The sequence below is a fragment of the Aythya ferina genome (assembly GCF_964211825.1).
Source record: "Aythya ferina genome assembly, chromosome: 10".
NCBI lineage: Eukaryota > Metazoa > Chordata > Aves > Anseriformes > Anatidae > Aythya > Aythya ferina.
Window position 1 is genome coordinate 931910 of NC_140306.1, and position 16807 is coordinate 948716.

A 16807-nucleotide genomic window follows, 5' to 3' on the forward strand; every position below is an offset into this window, starting at 1 on the left:
TTGTAAAACCTTCCCAATGAGTTTTGCTAAGCATCACTTTCAGCTTTTAGAACTACAAACACGTAGCAGTTAATTCCTTCCAGATCTTTCCATGGAGATGTCCATACAATAGCGATCATGCAGTTTTGCATATTGTGAAATGATTACTATTTTTGCCCATCTCTCTGAAAGATTTTCTTTTATAGTCACTATGAATAAACTCCGAAGTCTGTACTTTAAATAAAAGAGGTCATTCTGCTTTACTGCCAACAAAAACAGGAGTATGATTTCCATGTCTAAATAAACAAATCTGTTACGTGTAATATCTCCTGTCAAAAACTCATTGCCTATTCTGATTTTCAGCTAGCATTTTCAGGCAAATTTATTGATAAACTGAGAGCTCAGTCCTGAAAGGCTGTTGGGATTTGAAGCCTCTGCTGAGGTTTGCTGGAGGTCTGAAGATCTGAAAGCTGAAAAGTGCATTTCTGTACTCAGGCTAGCAGTCGACCTCTGTGAAGCTCTCCTCTGTTGGAGAACGTGTAACGATCAGGGAGCCACAACAAGACTGACAGCCCCTGGCTGCATCATGGCGCGTGGTGCATGGCGGAGGCGCGGCCTGGTGCTTGGGCAGCATGGAGGCCAGGATGCGAGGGCCTGGTGTGACAGGACGTTGGGCTCCCCCCGCCGCAGGCCGTGCATGCACTGAGGTGTGGTGTGTGTGCTGCTCCTCCTGCACCACGGCCATAGGCCTGCTCGTGGCTCTGATGGGCTCCTGAAGGCTCAGGGCCAGGTGGAGATCAGGGATAGGGCAGGTGCCGGCCGGCCGGCATGCTTCAGCAAGGGGGGAGATTTGTCTGGCTGTAGTTTTCTGCAGACGTGCCACTTTGGCGCTTCACTTCTCACTCGAAGATAAATGAGGAGATTCTGAAGTATATTAAAGGGCTGTTTATGTGGTAAATATTATAAATAGTACAAAATTTGGCAATGTGTGTCTCCTTGAAAGCTTGCTTGTCTGGATTTAGAAATAAGGGATAACTGCAGAGCTCATTTTTCATACCCATTTCTCTGTTCTCTTTTTCTTTCCCATTGTAGCATTTCTTTATTGAAAGAATACAAGTGAAAATAAAAACTCCTGCTAAGTCAAGGTCATGTTCAGCCACTGCTTTCAGCAGCTGCATGTTACCACAGGCAGGGGCAAGCTGGTGAAGCAAGCCGTGTGCCTTGTCTGGAAGTCACCCAGAAGTAGGAAGAAACTATTTTACATGCTTACTTCCTTATGTCTGTGCAGATAACCGGGAATATTCACACAGTTTTGTTGTTTGCCAACCTAGAAGCTCTGTTTTCATTTAAAACAAACTAGGAAGGCCCTGCTCTAGTGTTTTCATGTAGAGATGGCACTTTTCCAGGTTTCATTGTCATGCAGTGCATAGTATTGAAAAGGCAAAAAGAGGAGTATGAAGAAATTACCCAGCGAAACAGAAAAAAAAACTTTTATTCCCATCAGTTTTGATTGAAGGTGGGAGGTAGTGGAAGCAACAGAGTAAAAGCTAATTCAAAATATTGCTGCAGATGATAACGCCCAGCCTCATTTTCCTGTGGAGGTAATATATCCTCTTCGAATAAATAAATATTTCTAAAACCTTAACCTAGCTTATGGGTGGACAGCAAACTAATCAGAGTGGAAGTCTTGCTGAGTCGAACAGTCTGGAGGAAACCTAAAGCGGATGAGAGCGGTCCTTTACAAGTAAGCTGTGGTTGATTTGAAAAATGTCAGCCGGTTTGGCAAAAACGAGTCAGAAGACAAAATTTCCCATTTATTCTTCAAATGTTGACCTTGGAGAGTATCCCCCAAGTGCTTATCTTGGCAGAGGGCAGTGGTTTGGCATGGGCCTGCTGTCATGTCTGTGCTGATCTGGTTGGGGCACAACTTCCATCTCCTAGGAGGTAAAGACGGAAATCTGGTATTCTTCCATAAAAAGACATTTAGGAACTAATGAAGACGTGATGCTTTTTTCATATTTTTTCTCTAATGATTTAGGGAATTCAGCTGCAGCTTCTCATCTAAGTGAAACGAACGATTTGTAGACAATAGGGTAACAAACAGACGAATAACATCTCTTGACTAAATGTCAGTCTTGTTGCGTTGCCTAATACAACATATAGCTTGTTTATCTTGCAATTTAATGCTATCAAAAGGATGACCAACAACTCCTTTTAAGTGCTTAGTTATTTGCAATTAAATGTAATCAGACTGACTATATGCTTTACTCCAAAAAACAGCTTTGGGGAAGTTTCCCCAGAGCTAGTACCAGGGAAGGGTGTGCAAGGCTGCTCTGTGGCATTGGCTGGGGCACATGGATGCTGCACAGCCACGGTTTGCATTGGAGCAGGGGCTGCGCTGCTGCTCACCACTGCTCCTCGCTGCTTATCGCTGCTCCTCGCTGCTCATCACTGGTCATTGCTGCTGCAGCAGCAAAGATCATGACCTGCTGGTGTGCTTTGTGCTGAGCTGGCACCGTGTCCCTGCCAGGAAAACTCCTCATCAGTGGACAAGGTGGAGGAAGGGTGGGAGAAAGACAAGTAATATTGTTTTCATTTCCTAGGTGGGATGAAGGGAACTAGGTACAGAGCTTCAGTTCCAGCAAAGCAGATCATTTACGCCTCTGTTTAATATTAGTCGATACAGTACTCCTGCTGTTGCCTTAAGCAGATAATTGAAAACATTTATTGCTTTAGCATGGTCTCATGGATCTTTTGCCAGAAGCGTGAAGACAACCCAGCCCATGCAAATATCCCTGTGTAATCAGCCGGGGGGTGTTGTGTCCCCCAGCGCTGCTGCAGCCACTTCCCTTGGAGAGCTGGTGGGCAGGAGGCATGGCAGGCAGGTGGCAGTGCTGCAGGACAGGGCCCATGGCAGGACCACGTTTGGGGCAGGTGGAAATGCCCCGTGCTGGAAATGCCCCTCGTCCTGGGATGGAGGTGAGGTGAGGTGGCTCCCTGCCCGCTGTCTTTCTCCACCAGGGCTGCAGCTGAGAGCGAGTGCCCCGGAGAGCTGACCCTAATTAGCAGATAAAAGGTGCAGTTAAGGGGAGCCTTCTGCACGAATGGTCCCTGCGAATGTACGAGCACAGACTGGCACAATCCATCACTATAGGCGTGACATTATTAATGAGGAATATAAACAACACGCTAGCCCATCGTGATTGATAAGACAATAAAAATCATTACAGCTTCTGAGGCCTTGCTGCTGTTGTTAATTATAGCCAAGCAATTCGCTGTAAACTGCTCCCTGTGGGTTACGGGAGCTTGCCCTCTGCTGCAATGCACAGCCAGTGCACGGGTGCTTATTTCTTTGCATACTTAGGAGGCGACAAGTGAGCAAGGAATTGAACTGCTTTAATTCAGGGAGGAGGAAAGTACAAGAAGTGTGTGGGGCTGGGATAATTTCCTGTGCAGTTATCAGCTACAACCAGCTTTGTTTTGAAAAGACAGACGGTGCCTGGTCGGCAGAGCTCGTGCTGAAGAGCCAGGCTGATGCATTTGGACACGCTTCGCACCGCAGCGGCTGCAGGCTGCATTTGGGTGCTGCTGCTGACTGGGAGCATCACAGCCCTCTCCAAAGTTAGGGGCACAGTTCAGCGCTCTTATGTGCCATGGTTTAAATAATTTAAAGTCCAGCGGCAATAGTAATAATTGAAAATTTAGTAACAATAATGATACTCAGTGTGTGCTTTTGTTATTTCTGTTGTACCTACTTGAAACTATTTTTTGCAAAACCTACAATCTTTTTTTTTTTTTTTTTTTTAATAAGAGTATGTTAATTACATACTTTTTGAAATGGTTTTACATATAAAGACTGTACTTGCTGTACGAGCTATTCCTGAGGATCAAGATGTTGTTTTGAAAATTTATTTTTCCATAAGTATCTTCAGACCTCCAACAACATTAACGCAAGAAGAGGTCAGTAGGGATGTTTGCTAGATTTCATGTTTCCAACAAGCCAGGTGTCGTTTAATGTCCTAGTTGCTGGTTGTTTAACCAGCTCTGTTCTCTCACCAAAGGCTCTGGGCCCTTCCTAGCAGAAGGCATCGAATCTGGTAAAGAGTACTTGCTTCCTCCTACTAACCATCTAAACTCTTGTTTTCCCAGTGGCGCTTGAGCCCCCTGAATCCCCAGCAATGTGTTCTTCTAGCTAAACATATGGTTGCTATAACTACCGCCAAGGTGCTTCTGACATCCTCTTCAATATGGCATATGTGCCTGATCTAGCAATGAGCTTTTTACATAAATTCCTACCTCCACCATTATATTTTATCTTTCTGCGTGCTGTTCAAAATTACAGTGGCTTATTGGTTACCTGCCGCTTGGACTATATATATATTTTTTCTTTTAATTTGGGATTGGATGATATAGGGCTAAGTCAGGGGATAAATGAATAAATTAGGGAATAAATCAGGCATTATGAGCTAGAAGTAAATGAATAATAAATTAGAGAATAAATCAGACATTAAGACATCAGCAGTCCTCTGTCATCTTTGTATGGAAAAACGTGGAATGAATGTTGTTGGATTCTTTGGGTAATAGTCCAAAGAAAAAAGCCACACTTACAAACACCAAATCCTGTTGTGCTTTGTACATACTTTAAAGACCTGAAAATGAAAAAACAAATCAAAACAAAACAAAACAACAACAACAACAAAAAAAAAAAAACACCTTTGATTTTCACAAAAGAGAGGGAAGATTACTAACAATAGTGAGCCCAGTTTGAGCTGTACACTGGGCTCCGGAAGGGCTTTCCTTGGGCTTGCTGCTCTGACAAATCCCATTTTTACCTGCCAGTAAAACTGCTAGGAACATTTTCAAAACAAACAAACAATCAAACAAAACACAAATGGCAGTTACTCATCTGATCAGTCACCAAGGACACCATGGTAGCAATATTTACACGAATTCTCAGCATATGAATAATTTTGAGGTACTTACAGATTGTCATAGAGTTAATTCAGCAGCAGCAGCATTATTTGTTCCAGCACTTTGTTTATGACTGGCTCAGATTTCTGGATTGGATTCCCACCAGTTACTAGGAATTTGTAAAAATATTGACAAATCAGAGACATCTTTCAAATCTGAATGTTTGTACAGCCAAATCCTCATACTTTGGTATTCAGTGTTTAAAAGGTTCATTCTCCACTCTGTGCAACTCATGCAGCCAATAATGCACAGTGAGTGCAGAGCAGCAAGCAGGGATGGAGAGGGACTGACAGCCCCCCCGAGCCCTGCGCTGCCTGACCACGGACGTGGACGTGGATGTAGATGTGGCTGTGGACATGGGCCATTCAGCATAAACTGGTGGAGAAATGTGGGCATCAGTAGGTTTTGGGAAACATTTGTGCATGAGAAATTAATAAAAAAGGGAGATAGGCCTGCAGTAAATATTGTCAGTCAGCAGCTTAATTGTTGTGGACGCACCCATGCCAGGTTCTCCTGGCTGCCTGTGAGCGTGTGGAGCTGTCTCACTTCCTGCACCATTCTGGTTGCCTTGGATCACTGGCCACTGTTCCACCTCTAATGGCTGGACCTTGCCCAGGGTCAGACGTTTGATACAGGCTGATACGTGCTTGGAAAGCAAGAAGGCGAACCTTACAGCCAGTGGTCCCTCTGACACTTCTGCAAACCATCCCTGCTCTTTCCTGGGTCATTTTGCTGGTGCCTTCGTCTTGCAGGGAGTGGCTCCGTGCTTGCCCCAGCTGTGGGAAAGCCAAAGGCATTAAGGAGTACCCAGGGAAAAGACATTTCAAAAGAAGCTGTAGCAGGTATCTTCACTGTATTTGTGCTGTCCAGGAGACATTTTTAATCAGGATAAACTTTCTTCATTAGACTAAACCAGTCAGAGGACCTTTGTATGTTTCAGATACTGGCAGTATACTTCTGCTCATGTTAAAATAGAAACACCTTAAAATCTTGGAGGAAAAGATCCTTATAAACAAATCTTCCTGGGGTTTCAGCTAAGTAAATAATGTTAGCTTCAGAAACGCTAACTGAATAAATAACATGACATTGGACTGTGCACTTAGTCACATGGTCTGAACTTTTGGGTAGACCTGTGTGGTGTCAAGAGTTGGACTTGATGATCCTTAAGGGTCCCTTCCAACTCAGGATATTCTATGATTCTATGATTCTATGATCAACTAACTTGGGAGGAAATGATGTTAGGCCACGCAGGTTGGTTGCTTTCATCCTTTTTCTATTTTTCTCCCTTGTTAAACATGATCTTCTGAATAGATTCATTATTTTTTCTCCATTACTTATTATTTCTAATGGTCTCATACACCCTCTTTGTTGGAAGGACGTGGAAATGCAGACCCTTTTCTTCAAGCTCGAGCTGGATACGAGCATTGCTCAGTGTGTGACTCTCCTTGAGACACTCCATTTGTACTGGCCCCATTTTCAGACACAGACAAGCTCCAGCCAGCTCGGAGGCAGAACACAACCGAAGCTCAGCCTTGCAGGCCATCCTGGGGTGTCACAGAGAGGGATGGGAGTCTGTATCTGCAAATAGATACAGTACAAATGAATAGCTTGTTAGTATGTGAAATTCTCAGAAATAAAGATGTCAGTGTGGAGTAACACCTACTAGAAATGATTATTGTGACAGGAGAGTCATTTGACAGCATTCCACACTGCTCAGCACACCTCATGTCTTTACAGACTCGCTTGTTTGTTCGTGCACACATTCGGAGTTAAGCTGTCAAAATTGTCAAACTCTGGAAGTCAGGCGGTGGTAAACCTTTTTAATGCTCGACGAAGCATGCAATCAGAATTATACAACATGAATACTGTCTTTCTTGGGATATGTAAATAAATGCATAAAGAATGCCTTTATGTGTAATTCAGTTGTTCCTAATATTTGTTTGTGTGGAGGATAATAAAGCGTAATCATTGTTAAATTCATAAATGGAAGTTAATCCCTGGTATCTGTCATAAATATGGAAAGATTTTGAAAGCATCGCAATCCAAGGCTTGATTGTAAGTGTGTCCTGCTTGGAGCTGGAAGGAAATCTTCCCTAAAGGCTGGGAGCTGGTCTGCAGGTTCAGCACTGGGTTGGACAAGGCAGCAGGAGGCTGAGCAGGGGCTCACGCTTTGCTCAGCAGGGTTTGGGGATTTTCTGGAGAGGCTGATGTTTAAGGTTTTCCTCTCTAAAGGTGGGTGTTAGGGGAAGTATTCTTCTGCACCTGGATCATCTGCCTGAGGTGGGAATGGGTTCTGAGTGCTTTCAATCAGTTGGATTGCTCCCATGGCACTCATTCAGAACATGCAACAGTTGCTGAAATTAAACTTTAAAAATAAGCATGCAAACAATACTCTTCTCATGGGTACCTTGAATTTGCTTATTGCCAGTGGAGTGTCTCTTCTTAAGCATTTTCAAGCTATGGAGCTTCCTTCACAAAGAGCCTCCACTGGGCTTTCCATGATCAGCAAGAAAACCTGGCCCTAGCAGAGACACACACATACATCATTGTTCCATTTGCAGTGGAGATTTCTCATATGTCTTTTCTTAGTCTTTAATAAAAAATACTTCCGTAAGCCGAACAGTAATATTTTCAACTGTTTCATTTACTGCTTTTAATTGCTAACCCACAAATATCCAGATGGTCATAGATACGAAGTGAACCAACTGGAGTAATTAGAAACCCCAGATACCCTGCAGACTCCTGTTCAGAATAAATACCAACCCTCCAAGGTTCAAAGCAGGTGGCTCATTTCCTTTTCATCATTTTTCATTTTTGTTTACCTCTGTTTTCTCAGATACTGGCCAGGAGTGAAATTGGAAGAGCTAGAAATACCATCAGGAAATATGAAAAAAATGGCTTGTCAAGACTCGCCCTCTACTTGCATGAATCTCACCAGTAACTTGAATGGACAAATAGCTAAATACACTAAATGTGTATCAGCCCTGTTGGACATTTTGTGTCAGGTTCTGGACACAAATTCTGGAAGGTAAGGTAAGCTGTTGGAAGCTTAGCAGCTGAGCTACTGTCACAAAATCTGCCCTCTCGTTCTCGTAGTAAAAGTCTGTGAATATTAACATAACTTCATGCAGTTGTTAAATCTGAGCAAATAATGCTTTGAGCAAATGCTTAATGATTCAGTGAAGTCCATGAAGGCAAAAATCTGCTAGTAGTTTACTGAAATCAATTACCTGTCAGTTGGTTTCTCTTAAATTTACATTTACAAATATTATATTTAAAACTGTGATGCAGATGCTGAAGGAATTAAATGAGCTAGAATTTTGTACACTAGCCAGAGGAGAAATATTGTATTGTGCAAAATTAGCATAGGAAGGGTGATCTTTTCTTCAAATTAATTACATTATTGTCAGTTAAATGCAGATGATTGAATGTAGACACTACCATTTAGCTTTTGCTGTGAACTTTTCCTTGCTCTCCCAAGTACTGAGGGAGACAATTTCCACATTGCAGTTAAACCAAATCTTGCTATAATGAACATGGCATCATGTAACAACCTACTGTGGTCGGCTTGCTGTGGTTTCCCATGTAGGCAGTGGGTCAGTTTTGTGATGAGAAAATCAGAATTTGTGTTGCTTTGTTGGAAGAGATGTGGGTTTTCTTATCTTCCTCCTGAGTGCACTTTTTTTTTTTTTTTTTTTTTTTTTTTTTTTTTTTTTCATACTTGAGCTGATTTCATACTTTTTCATAATTGGCTGATTTTATGGTTACGGTAATGAAGACAAAATTATGTGATCACAAAAGTTTGGGTTAAGTCTACTAGAAACTGGCGACTGGCAAATCCCTAAAAAAATGGGAAAATAGTGGAAAATGCTGAAAGCGTGAATTTAACCTCCTTTGGTATGTACAGTCTCTAAAATACTTTATATTGTAACAACAGCAAGAACTATAATACAGCTGTATACCTGTTTACATGAGTTCATTGTAGAATCCCCATGAATTTTAGAAACATCAAATAACATATACGCCGTTGGGTCACAATTATTGTTGTTATTACCATCATCCTCATTACCATTCTTCAGCTGGAAAGTATTAGTCATTGTCCTGACTTTCAGTGCTGGCCTCTTGTTTTCTTCCTGTGTCTTTACACCTGGCAGTAGATGAGCGCCTGCTCTACAGCATGTGGCCATCTCTTTTTTTTTCAACATGACCTTAAGATCTAACAGAGCATTTCAGATGCATACTTCTCACTGAAGCTATATGATCCATTGAAGATTAAGTGACATGCCTAAATACTAGTATAGTGCTTTAACAATTATTGTTCTTGCAAAACTTCACTGTGTAAGTCCAGAGGGTAACAGAAAATTGTACTCCAGGGTGAGCCATTGAAGAGTAATGGAGGCAACAGACACAGGCAAGCCACGAATGTCCATATTAATATTTTTATTCCCACTTAATTCTGTAAGTAATCTTACTTGCTTGGAGATACTTCTCAGCCAATATATTAATACTTAGTGTAGAAGAGTGACTTCGCCTTTAGTAGATATTTTAAAACTCATTTGGCTGTGGCCCTGAGATGAAGAGCTCTGCTCCAATGAAACAGTATGAGGAGCGAAGGGCCTGAGGTGGCGCTACCTTGCCTTGTCACGAACTGACTTTTATCATTACCATTTTCTGTGGGAAACTTTTTTTGTGAATATATCTAATGCAGACCTTTGGTAGAGAGGAAACACAGTCAGCAGAATTGCAAATGGACTATTCTGGTACGTTAATGTCGGTTTCTGGAGCCTGCCACCAAGAGACGCTGAGCTTGCTGAACTCTGTCACAGGAGAGCGTGGGTGTTATGTTTATCTGGGCTCCCAGGGTGGCTGGGCTCGTGGAAGAGAAATCTGCCGAGGATTTCTAAATGCACAGAAACCACGTTTATTGATGAGGAAAGGCTCTTCGGTCTGCTCCCTGGAGATGGGAGTGCTTCGGAGGCTGCTGCAGCCGGGCTGCTGCCCCTGCGCACCCACTTTGCAGTGCCAAAGTCTGCACGTCTCAAAGGAAACTTCCTTTTGCTGATTTTTTTTTTTTTAATTTTATAAATGGACATTATGGGCTTGTGAAACTGGAGTGGTAAAACAGGTTCTGTACAATTTATGTCATCTTAGGTGATGAATAGCACCTCTGGAAGTGAGTTCGGAACTCAAGTCATTTTTTAGGCATTAAATGAAGGCTTACCAGGCTAAATATCACTCATAAATGTTATTTAACCTTTGGAAAAGCATTTTACAGGTCCCAGCTAAGAAGAAGCACAAAGAGGTTTTGCCTTGTTTCTTTACCCCCTGTTGCACTGTGATTTGGGCTATAAAGGAGTAAGCCCAGTCTAAGCAAAACTAATATGGACTTTTCAGAGATAGTACATTAATCTCCTGACATTTATATAGACATCTCAAAAGCCCTGGAAAATTGAAGTCCATGAAGAAAGAGAAGCTGTATTCAATTAATCTGAATTTGAGTTTTAGTGCCAGCTGAGATGCCATTACAGCTTCCCCTCCATCCTGAGGGGCAGCTTGCCGCCGGGAGGAGCGCACTGTGCCCTGCTGGCTGATGCAGAGGAGGTGACAGGAGCATCCGTCAGCAATTCTTCGGAGGCAGCCTGAAGTCGGCTTTTTTGCTGCGTTTGCCTCACTCAAGGGCATCTGTTTCCTGAATCAGCTGATGCGGTGCCGCCATCCGCACTGCCGCCGCTCAGCTCTGCTAATGGGTGGCGTTGACTCCAAGTACAGCTTGTAAGCAATCAGAAGGAATTTGCCAGGCTTTGTGTTCCTTTTCTCCCTCCCCAGCCCTTTGGGTTCCACTTCTTGGAGGTGGGTTAGTGTGACCCTCATTGCTCTTGGGTCACATCCCTGCACTGAGCCGCCTGCTGCCCTACAGCCGGGACGGGACGGTCAGCAGTCCCCTGGCATTAGGATGGAGCCAACTTGGCTCAGGGGCCATGCATCCCGCAGGGCACAGCGGTGCTGAGCCTGCCCAGTCCTTCCCTGGGGAAAGAAGAGGGAGGCACCAGCCGGGAGCGATGCCGCCTCCAGTGTCAGGGCTGCCAGCAGGAATTACAAGGGAGATTGCCTGGCCGCTTTTATATACAGGCTGAGACTGTCTATTAGCAGCTATCCCTCTGGACCTTAGTAATTCTTAAATTAGCTCAGTTTTACTGAGTTTGTAGTTCTGATTCAATGCATTCAAAAGCGGTTGCTAAGATGACTTGGGCATCCCTTGTTTCCAGAAAACCATGAACAGGAGAAAGGTGGGAATCTGCAAATGGGTTCTGCATGGTGTCCTCCCATGTGATCTTTGTGCATCCACATTTTAGGGAAAAAGACAGTAAAAAGCATTGGCTATGTTCCACACTCTTTACAAGACATATTTTCACTCTTTGTAGCCTAAATGAAATGACAAGAGCCTGTCAAGTTGTTGGGAAGAGAAGCAGTGGGGAGAATTTGCGTGTTACCCCTGCTGAAAGCCTTCCTGAAACTCAGCTGTGCACATTTTTACCTGCAAAAGCTTTTGCATCTCTTCAGATTCCAACTTGTTCCATGTAACATTGCATCTCTCTGTGTTCGGCTGTAGCCTAATGCGATAAGACATAACACAGTATGATGCATTCTAAGTGATTAAATGCAACACAAGGTCATAAATTCAAAGTGACACTTCAGAATTACAATTTGTTGTATTCCTTTAAAACACAGACCTGATCATGAACAATGCTTGAGCCAACATACTGTTATGCTTGCTGTTATCTATATGTTCCCAGGGCTCTGCTTATCCCTGAGACTTCTGTAATGTTTGTCCATTTGGCAGGATAAAACATCCAATTAAAATCCACCTAACAAGGGGACTTTGTGTGGCTGAAACAGCATCCCCACCATGAAGGCCTTTGTCCAGTACAGTGCCCTGACTTTTGTAAACACACCTTGCCATCCGTACAGTCCCGTCCAAGTGCGCACTCAGTGATTTGGCAGTATGTGACACAAGTCAGTGTAGTGCCATCCTAAAATGGACTGATTTCTGGTTTTAGTTGCATTTCAAAGTAAAGAAGATGAGAGGTTGGATACAGTCTTCCTCGCAGCTAAAGGTTATGTCTCCCCTCGGTATTACTGCCAGCCTTCTCTCCTATGCAATGGAAATGTATTATTTTCTCTCTTGCTTGCGCCTCGTGCTGCAGATCACGCATCTTTCACCTCCCTTATTAACACTGGTCACCTTCCCTGAGCGAGGGCTGCAGCTGCCGGCTGCTGCATTGCTCAGGGCGAGGACGAGCACTGCTCAGGACCTCTGCCCTGGCCTCTTGGCACTTCCAGAAGAGTTCTTAATGGAAAAGCTGGGCCCTTCCAGCATTGTGTTAAAGTTGAGGCTTGCTGGGCCTTTAGTGCAGAAGAAAACATAAAAGTAGAAGCTGCTTATACAATTTATTTGGAAAAGCTTAACATCTTACTATTGCCCCCCCCCTTTCTTTTTTTCTTTCTTTCTTTTTTTTTTTTAAGAATAATTGTTCTCTTAATTTTCTCAAATCTGTTACATTTCTGAGTCTTCCCCCCAAGAAATTTATTTGAGAATTGTTACTCCCAAGGAAGCTCAGAGGCGCTTCTGGGACACAGGCCAAGAAATGGGAGGCAGAGCAGAGAGCAGAATTCCCTGAACAATGCGCTAAGTGCATCAAAGGCATTCAGTTAGCTCCTGACTTCACAGCATCTGTGATTGGTGTAGGCAGCTTTTGTTCTCTCTCCCGTCCCACCTGTGATGCAGGGATGCTTCCTTTCTGCTGTTCTTTGCATGTCACACCTGATCAAATCGCTACCTCGTCGGTGCATAGCCTGCACCATAGTACTGCATCTTTTCTACGCCTCCTTAAAGACAGGCGCTTTTATGGCAATGTGAGCATAAGAAGTTAGCATAGCATGGTGTAAGCTAAGCATAAGAAGAATCTGGTTATATAACTGCACAGTGACAGGCTTAGCTCACAGCCTAAGATTAAAAAGGAGGTAATTAAGCACGGGAACAGCCTGGCCGGACAGTGACGTTTGCAGGCGTGCGGCTGGGGCCTGCAGCAGCCCACGGGGCCGAGTCCCTTCGGGCTAGGCCAAAGCTGCAGGTAGAAGGAGCGACCAGTTGGGATAATGCTCATCGTGGCGAACTGAAACATGGTCTGTCTCTTGCTAAAAGGATACCTAAATGAAATCGGGAATGTCACTTTGGATTAGCTTAAGCAGGAAACATGGGCACAGCCGAACCTTTTACTTCAGATGAGAGCCACGCGCCAGGTTTGCTCCATACACATTTGGGTTTAAAACAGTGTCTGCCATTTTGATATGTGCTGTAAGAACATGCCTTTGCTATTTTCCTTGGATGAAAATTTTCTTATTTAGTTCTTCCTTCTCCCAGTCCACCCCCAGTGGAATATATGTCAGCCTTTATTCTCTGGTAACTCTTCTGCTTCTCACTTGGATGAGTCTGCAGAAAAGCTGTGTTACCCGGGGGAGAGCCGCCGTCGTGTAAGCCCATTGAAAGAATCTACTTGAAAACAGAGTCGCGGAGATAAGCATAGCTGAAAGAAGCGAGGGAAACTCAAAATTGAGCCTGTTGCTTTGCTGTTTATCTTGCCTCTTGTACATAAACACCGCGGGGGATCTTAGAGCAGGAGCTGATCTGTAAGTGATCTGATACTGTCTCTGTGATTTCCCATACCCGAGCTGAGTGGAGATGGCTCATTGTGGATTGCCAGTCTGTTAGTGATTAAACTTCTCTGCCTCTTAAGGCCAGATTAAGAACAATGATCTTCAAATTAAAATGGCATTGGACCTGTTAAACCTGAATAGGATAAGACTAGCCATTAACATCCTTCAGGCAGTATTGTAAACCCACCAGGCTATCAGTCGATGCTGTTTTGCCCAGTGCTATGTCAGCCTCAATTCACAGAGGGCAGGGGTAGGCAGATCCCTCAGCCTGCTTTCCAGCCAGGATCTGTTGTTGGCAGCAGGATTTCATCATCTTCATTTAAAAGCAAATTCCAGCTGGGACTCTATCCGTTACATGTTGTCTAGCTGTGACACCATGGTGCCTCTGCTTTACATGGCAGTGTCTGGCAGCTGTAGGTCTGCTCCTGCCCTCAGCCTAGAGAGAAGCAGCCGCACGTCCAAAGCCTCTGCAGAAGATGTACTCCAGTATTCCCCAGTGGTATCTAGCCTGAGAGAAGGCCAAGCATCTCCATGCATCAGAGAAGTGGAGAGAAGGGTCAGGAAGGCCAGTCACGTTTCAACGGGAGTAGGTGAATGCACCAACCAGGCTGCTTATTATTTCCTGATGGTGAAGATGCTTGTTGTGATGAAGAAAGACTGACGGAGATGCCATTTCCCTCCCCTGCTTTATGCCTACGTTGTGCAAATTCGTTACCAAGATGTGTAAAGAAATAATGATAATTGTCAAAAATTAGCCCAGTGTGAGAGCTCTCCTGCAGCGATGCATTTGAAGTAATTGAAAGAAATGGAAGAGTAGGAGTTCACTGCAGCTCCAGAAGGCTGGATTTCTGAGTGCATTTGTGCAGGGACGGGATTTAATTAGGTGGCTGCATGGTGAAATGAATTGGAAGAGATGTGTTGTGTAGGAGTTGCATCAGTGGTCCCCAGCACGAGAGGCACCAAGCCATCCTTGTGCCCGGTTGAGGAGGAGGTAGAGGTTGCAGGGGCTCCTTTTACCCTGTTCAAGTACAAAGTGCTGGATTTGGAAATCTGATTTTAAATACTATGAGCTCTGAATCCTGGCTCACAGGGGAAAAAAAAATAGCAAAAGAGAAGAAAAGAAAGAGGAATATCTATTCTGTGGGGTGTCTGCTGTGCAGTTATCACATCCCTCTTCAGGGGTCAGTCTTCCTCCATGCTGTTCTGTACACACGATGCCTCCCTGGCCAGCAGTGGTCACACGAGGAGGTTTCTTTCCTGCAGCGTCTGGGTCAAGGGCACACACACAGCCAAAAGAGGAGGACAGGAGCCGGTGGGGAACACCTGGTATATCACGTCTTTGGGCAGCGCTTTGGTGCCTGAGCGCTCAGTCTGGGCTCCAGCCTTCTTAACAAAGAAATACAAGGAATTCCTTCCAGGCCCCAAATGGGCTCCCTATTTGCAAAGTCTGTGAGTGAGAAGGTGGAGCAGAGAGCGGTGCCCCGACCTGCAGGGCAGGCGTGCTCGGGGTGCTGCCACACGCCGTAGCTGAGATGAGGATGTCTGAGGCTCCATCCGCACCACAGCTTCCCTCGGTGGGCTGGGAGGAGGGCAGGAGGTGCAGCTTGGGAATGCCAGCTCCTGTGAATGGTCCTTGGGGGACAATTCAGCTTTCAAGCCATCTCCTTCTTCCACCTTCCCATTGCCTGCACTGAGCTCCAGCTCTGCACACCCATCTTTGCAGCAGCCCTGCCTTTGAGCCGGGCTCTGATCCCTCAGCTTGGCCACTTGGACAGGCAGCCAGTGTGTCTGGATGCAAATCTGGATGCAAGGTGAGGCCCCGTGCTCCTACCAGGCTGGAAACTTCAGAGGTAGGATAAAGTTTTTTTTTTTTTTTTTTTTTTTTTTTTGTGCAAAAATCTTTACTGCTGCTTGTATTCCTAAATATTTCAGAATACATTCCAGGCTTCTGCTGTATGGCCAAAAAGCCAGGGTTAACGTGTGGAGGCTGTCAGTGAGGACTGGTGGGGAGCAGACGTGGGCTGTGAGGTCCTGCCCCTGCTGGCTCTGTCTGTGCCCTGTCATTCACTCCGCTGATGCATGGTCACCGCCAGCTCCTGCTGCAGCTCCTCTGAGACATGGGCACGTCTCTCTCCTCTCCAGCAACAGAGTCAATGTGGCACTGATGCAGGGCTTGCAGCTGCAAATGCTTTTTGAAATGCCTGTGTGGCACCCTGGTCCCTTGCCCTTCTTGCCATGGGCTCGCCACCCCCTTTGTCGCCAGGGGGATCTGGCGGAGTGACCAGGCTCGGTCCCCCCTCACAGCCCATGTTGCCCCCAGTCCCTGCCTTCCTCTGCTGCCGTTTCCCAGTGGGCAGCAGCTGCTCCAGGCATTCAGGTGGCAGGCAGGCAAGCTGTGAGATGCTGAGCTCCTGCCACAAGTTAGCGGGATGTATAGCAGCGCTTTAATCTTATTTAGGGTGTAGATTACCCCACTTCATTTTAAGTAAGGGGAGGAATGAAGCAATTTGTGTGTGTTTGTATGTTTAGCATGACTTATGCAAAAATGAGAACATCTCTCTGAACCTGTGGAGCGCGCTACCTGGATTTTGTTCACTGCAACGTCCGCAGCGTGTTAGAGGAGGGAGGTGCTGCACAGCCCCTCTGTAAAGTACGTGAACGTTTGAAATAGATTCTCTTCCTTCTCTCAAGTATATCAATTTTCTTTTTCAAGTACTTCTTAGCTAATTCTGGGACCAGGCCATCCAGCTGATTATCTGTGGGTTTCTGCTGGACTTTTTCACTACCCACATCCCGGAGCTGCTCTTTTTTAAACAGGGGAGCAGCCTGCACACTAGGCATGCCAAGTTTTTCACACAAAGTCTTGGCAGAATCTCTTTGCTTAAAAATATTTCAATGTGTTTGCACTTATTAAAACAAACAAGTACTGTGAAATCTTTGTTTAGTTAAGTTATGAATTATTTGCTTATTTTGTTCCCTCTTTGTGCAGCTGCCGATATTACATATTCATAGTTGCGGCTCAGACCAGCTTGTGTCACTCAAATAAGTGGTGCTGGTAAATTTAATTAAAGGAGTTAATATTGTTTTTGCTGTGATCTGACATGGCTAGTCTGCCTAAACGGCTAGGAGGATGCTGGTGCCC

At 44.7% G+C, this 16807-nt stretch overlaps 1 protein-coding gene across 1 annotated transcript in view; it reads left to right on the plus strand.

The window, feature by feature from the left end:
• The window catches only part of LOC311442141 (uncharacterized protein), a 105408-nt gene that overhangs the window by 52484 nt on the left and 36117 nt on the right, over positions 1-16807 (plus strand). The window contains exons 3-4 of the mRNA XM_084530974.1: positions 7787-7978; positions 16655-16720. Of these exons, the coding sequence (XP_084387100.1) occupies positions 7787-7978; positions 16655-16720 (258 nt within the window). The remainder of the gene's footprint in view (positions 1-7786; positions 7979-16654; positions 16721-16807) is intronic.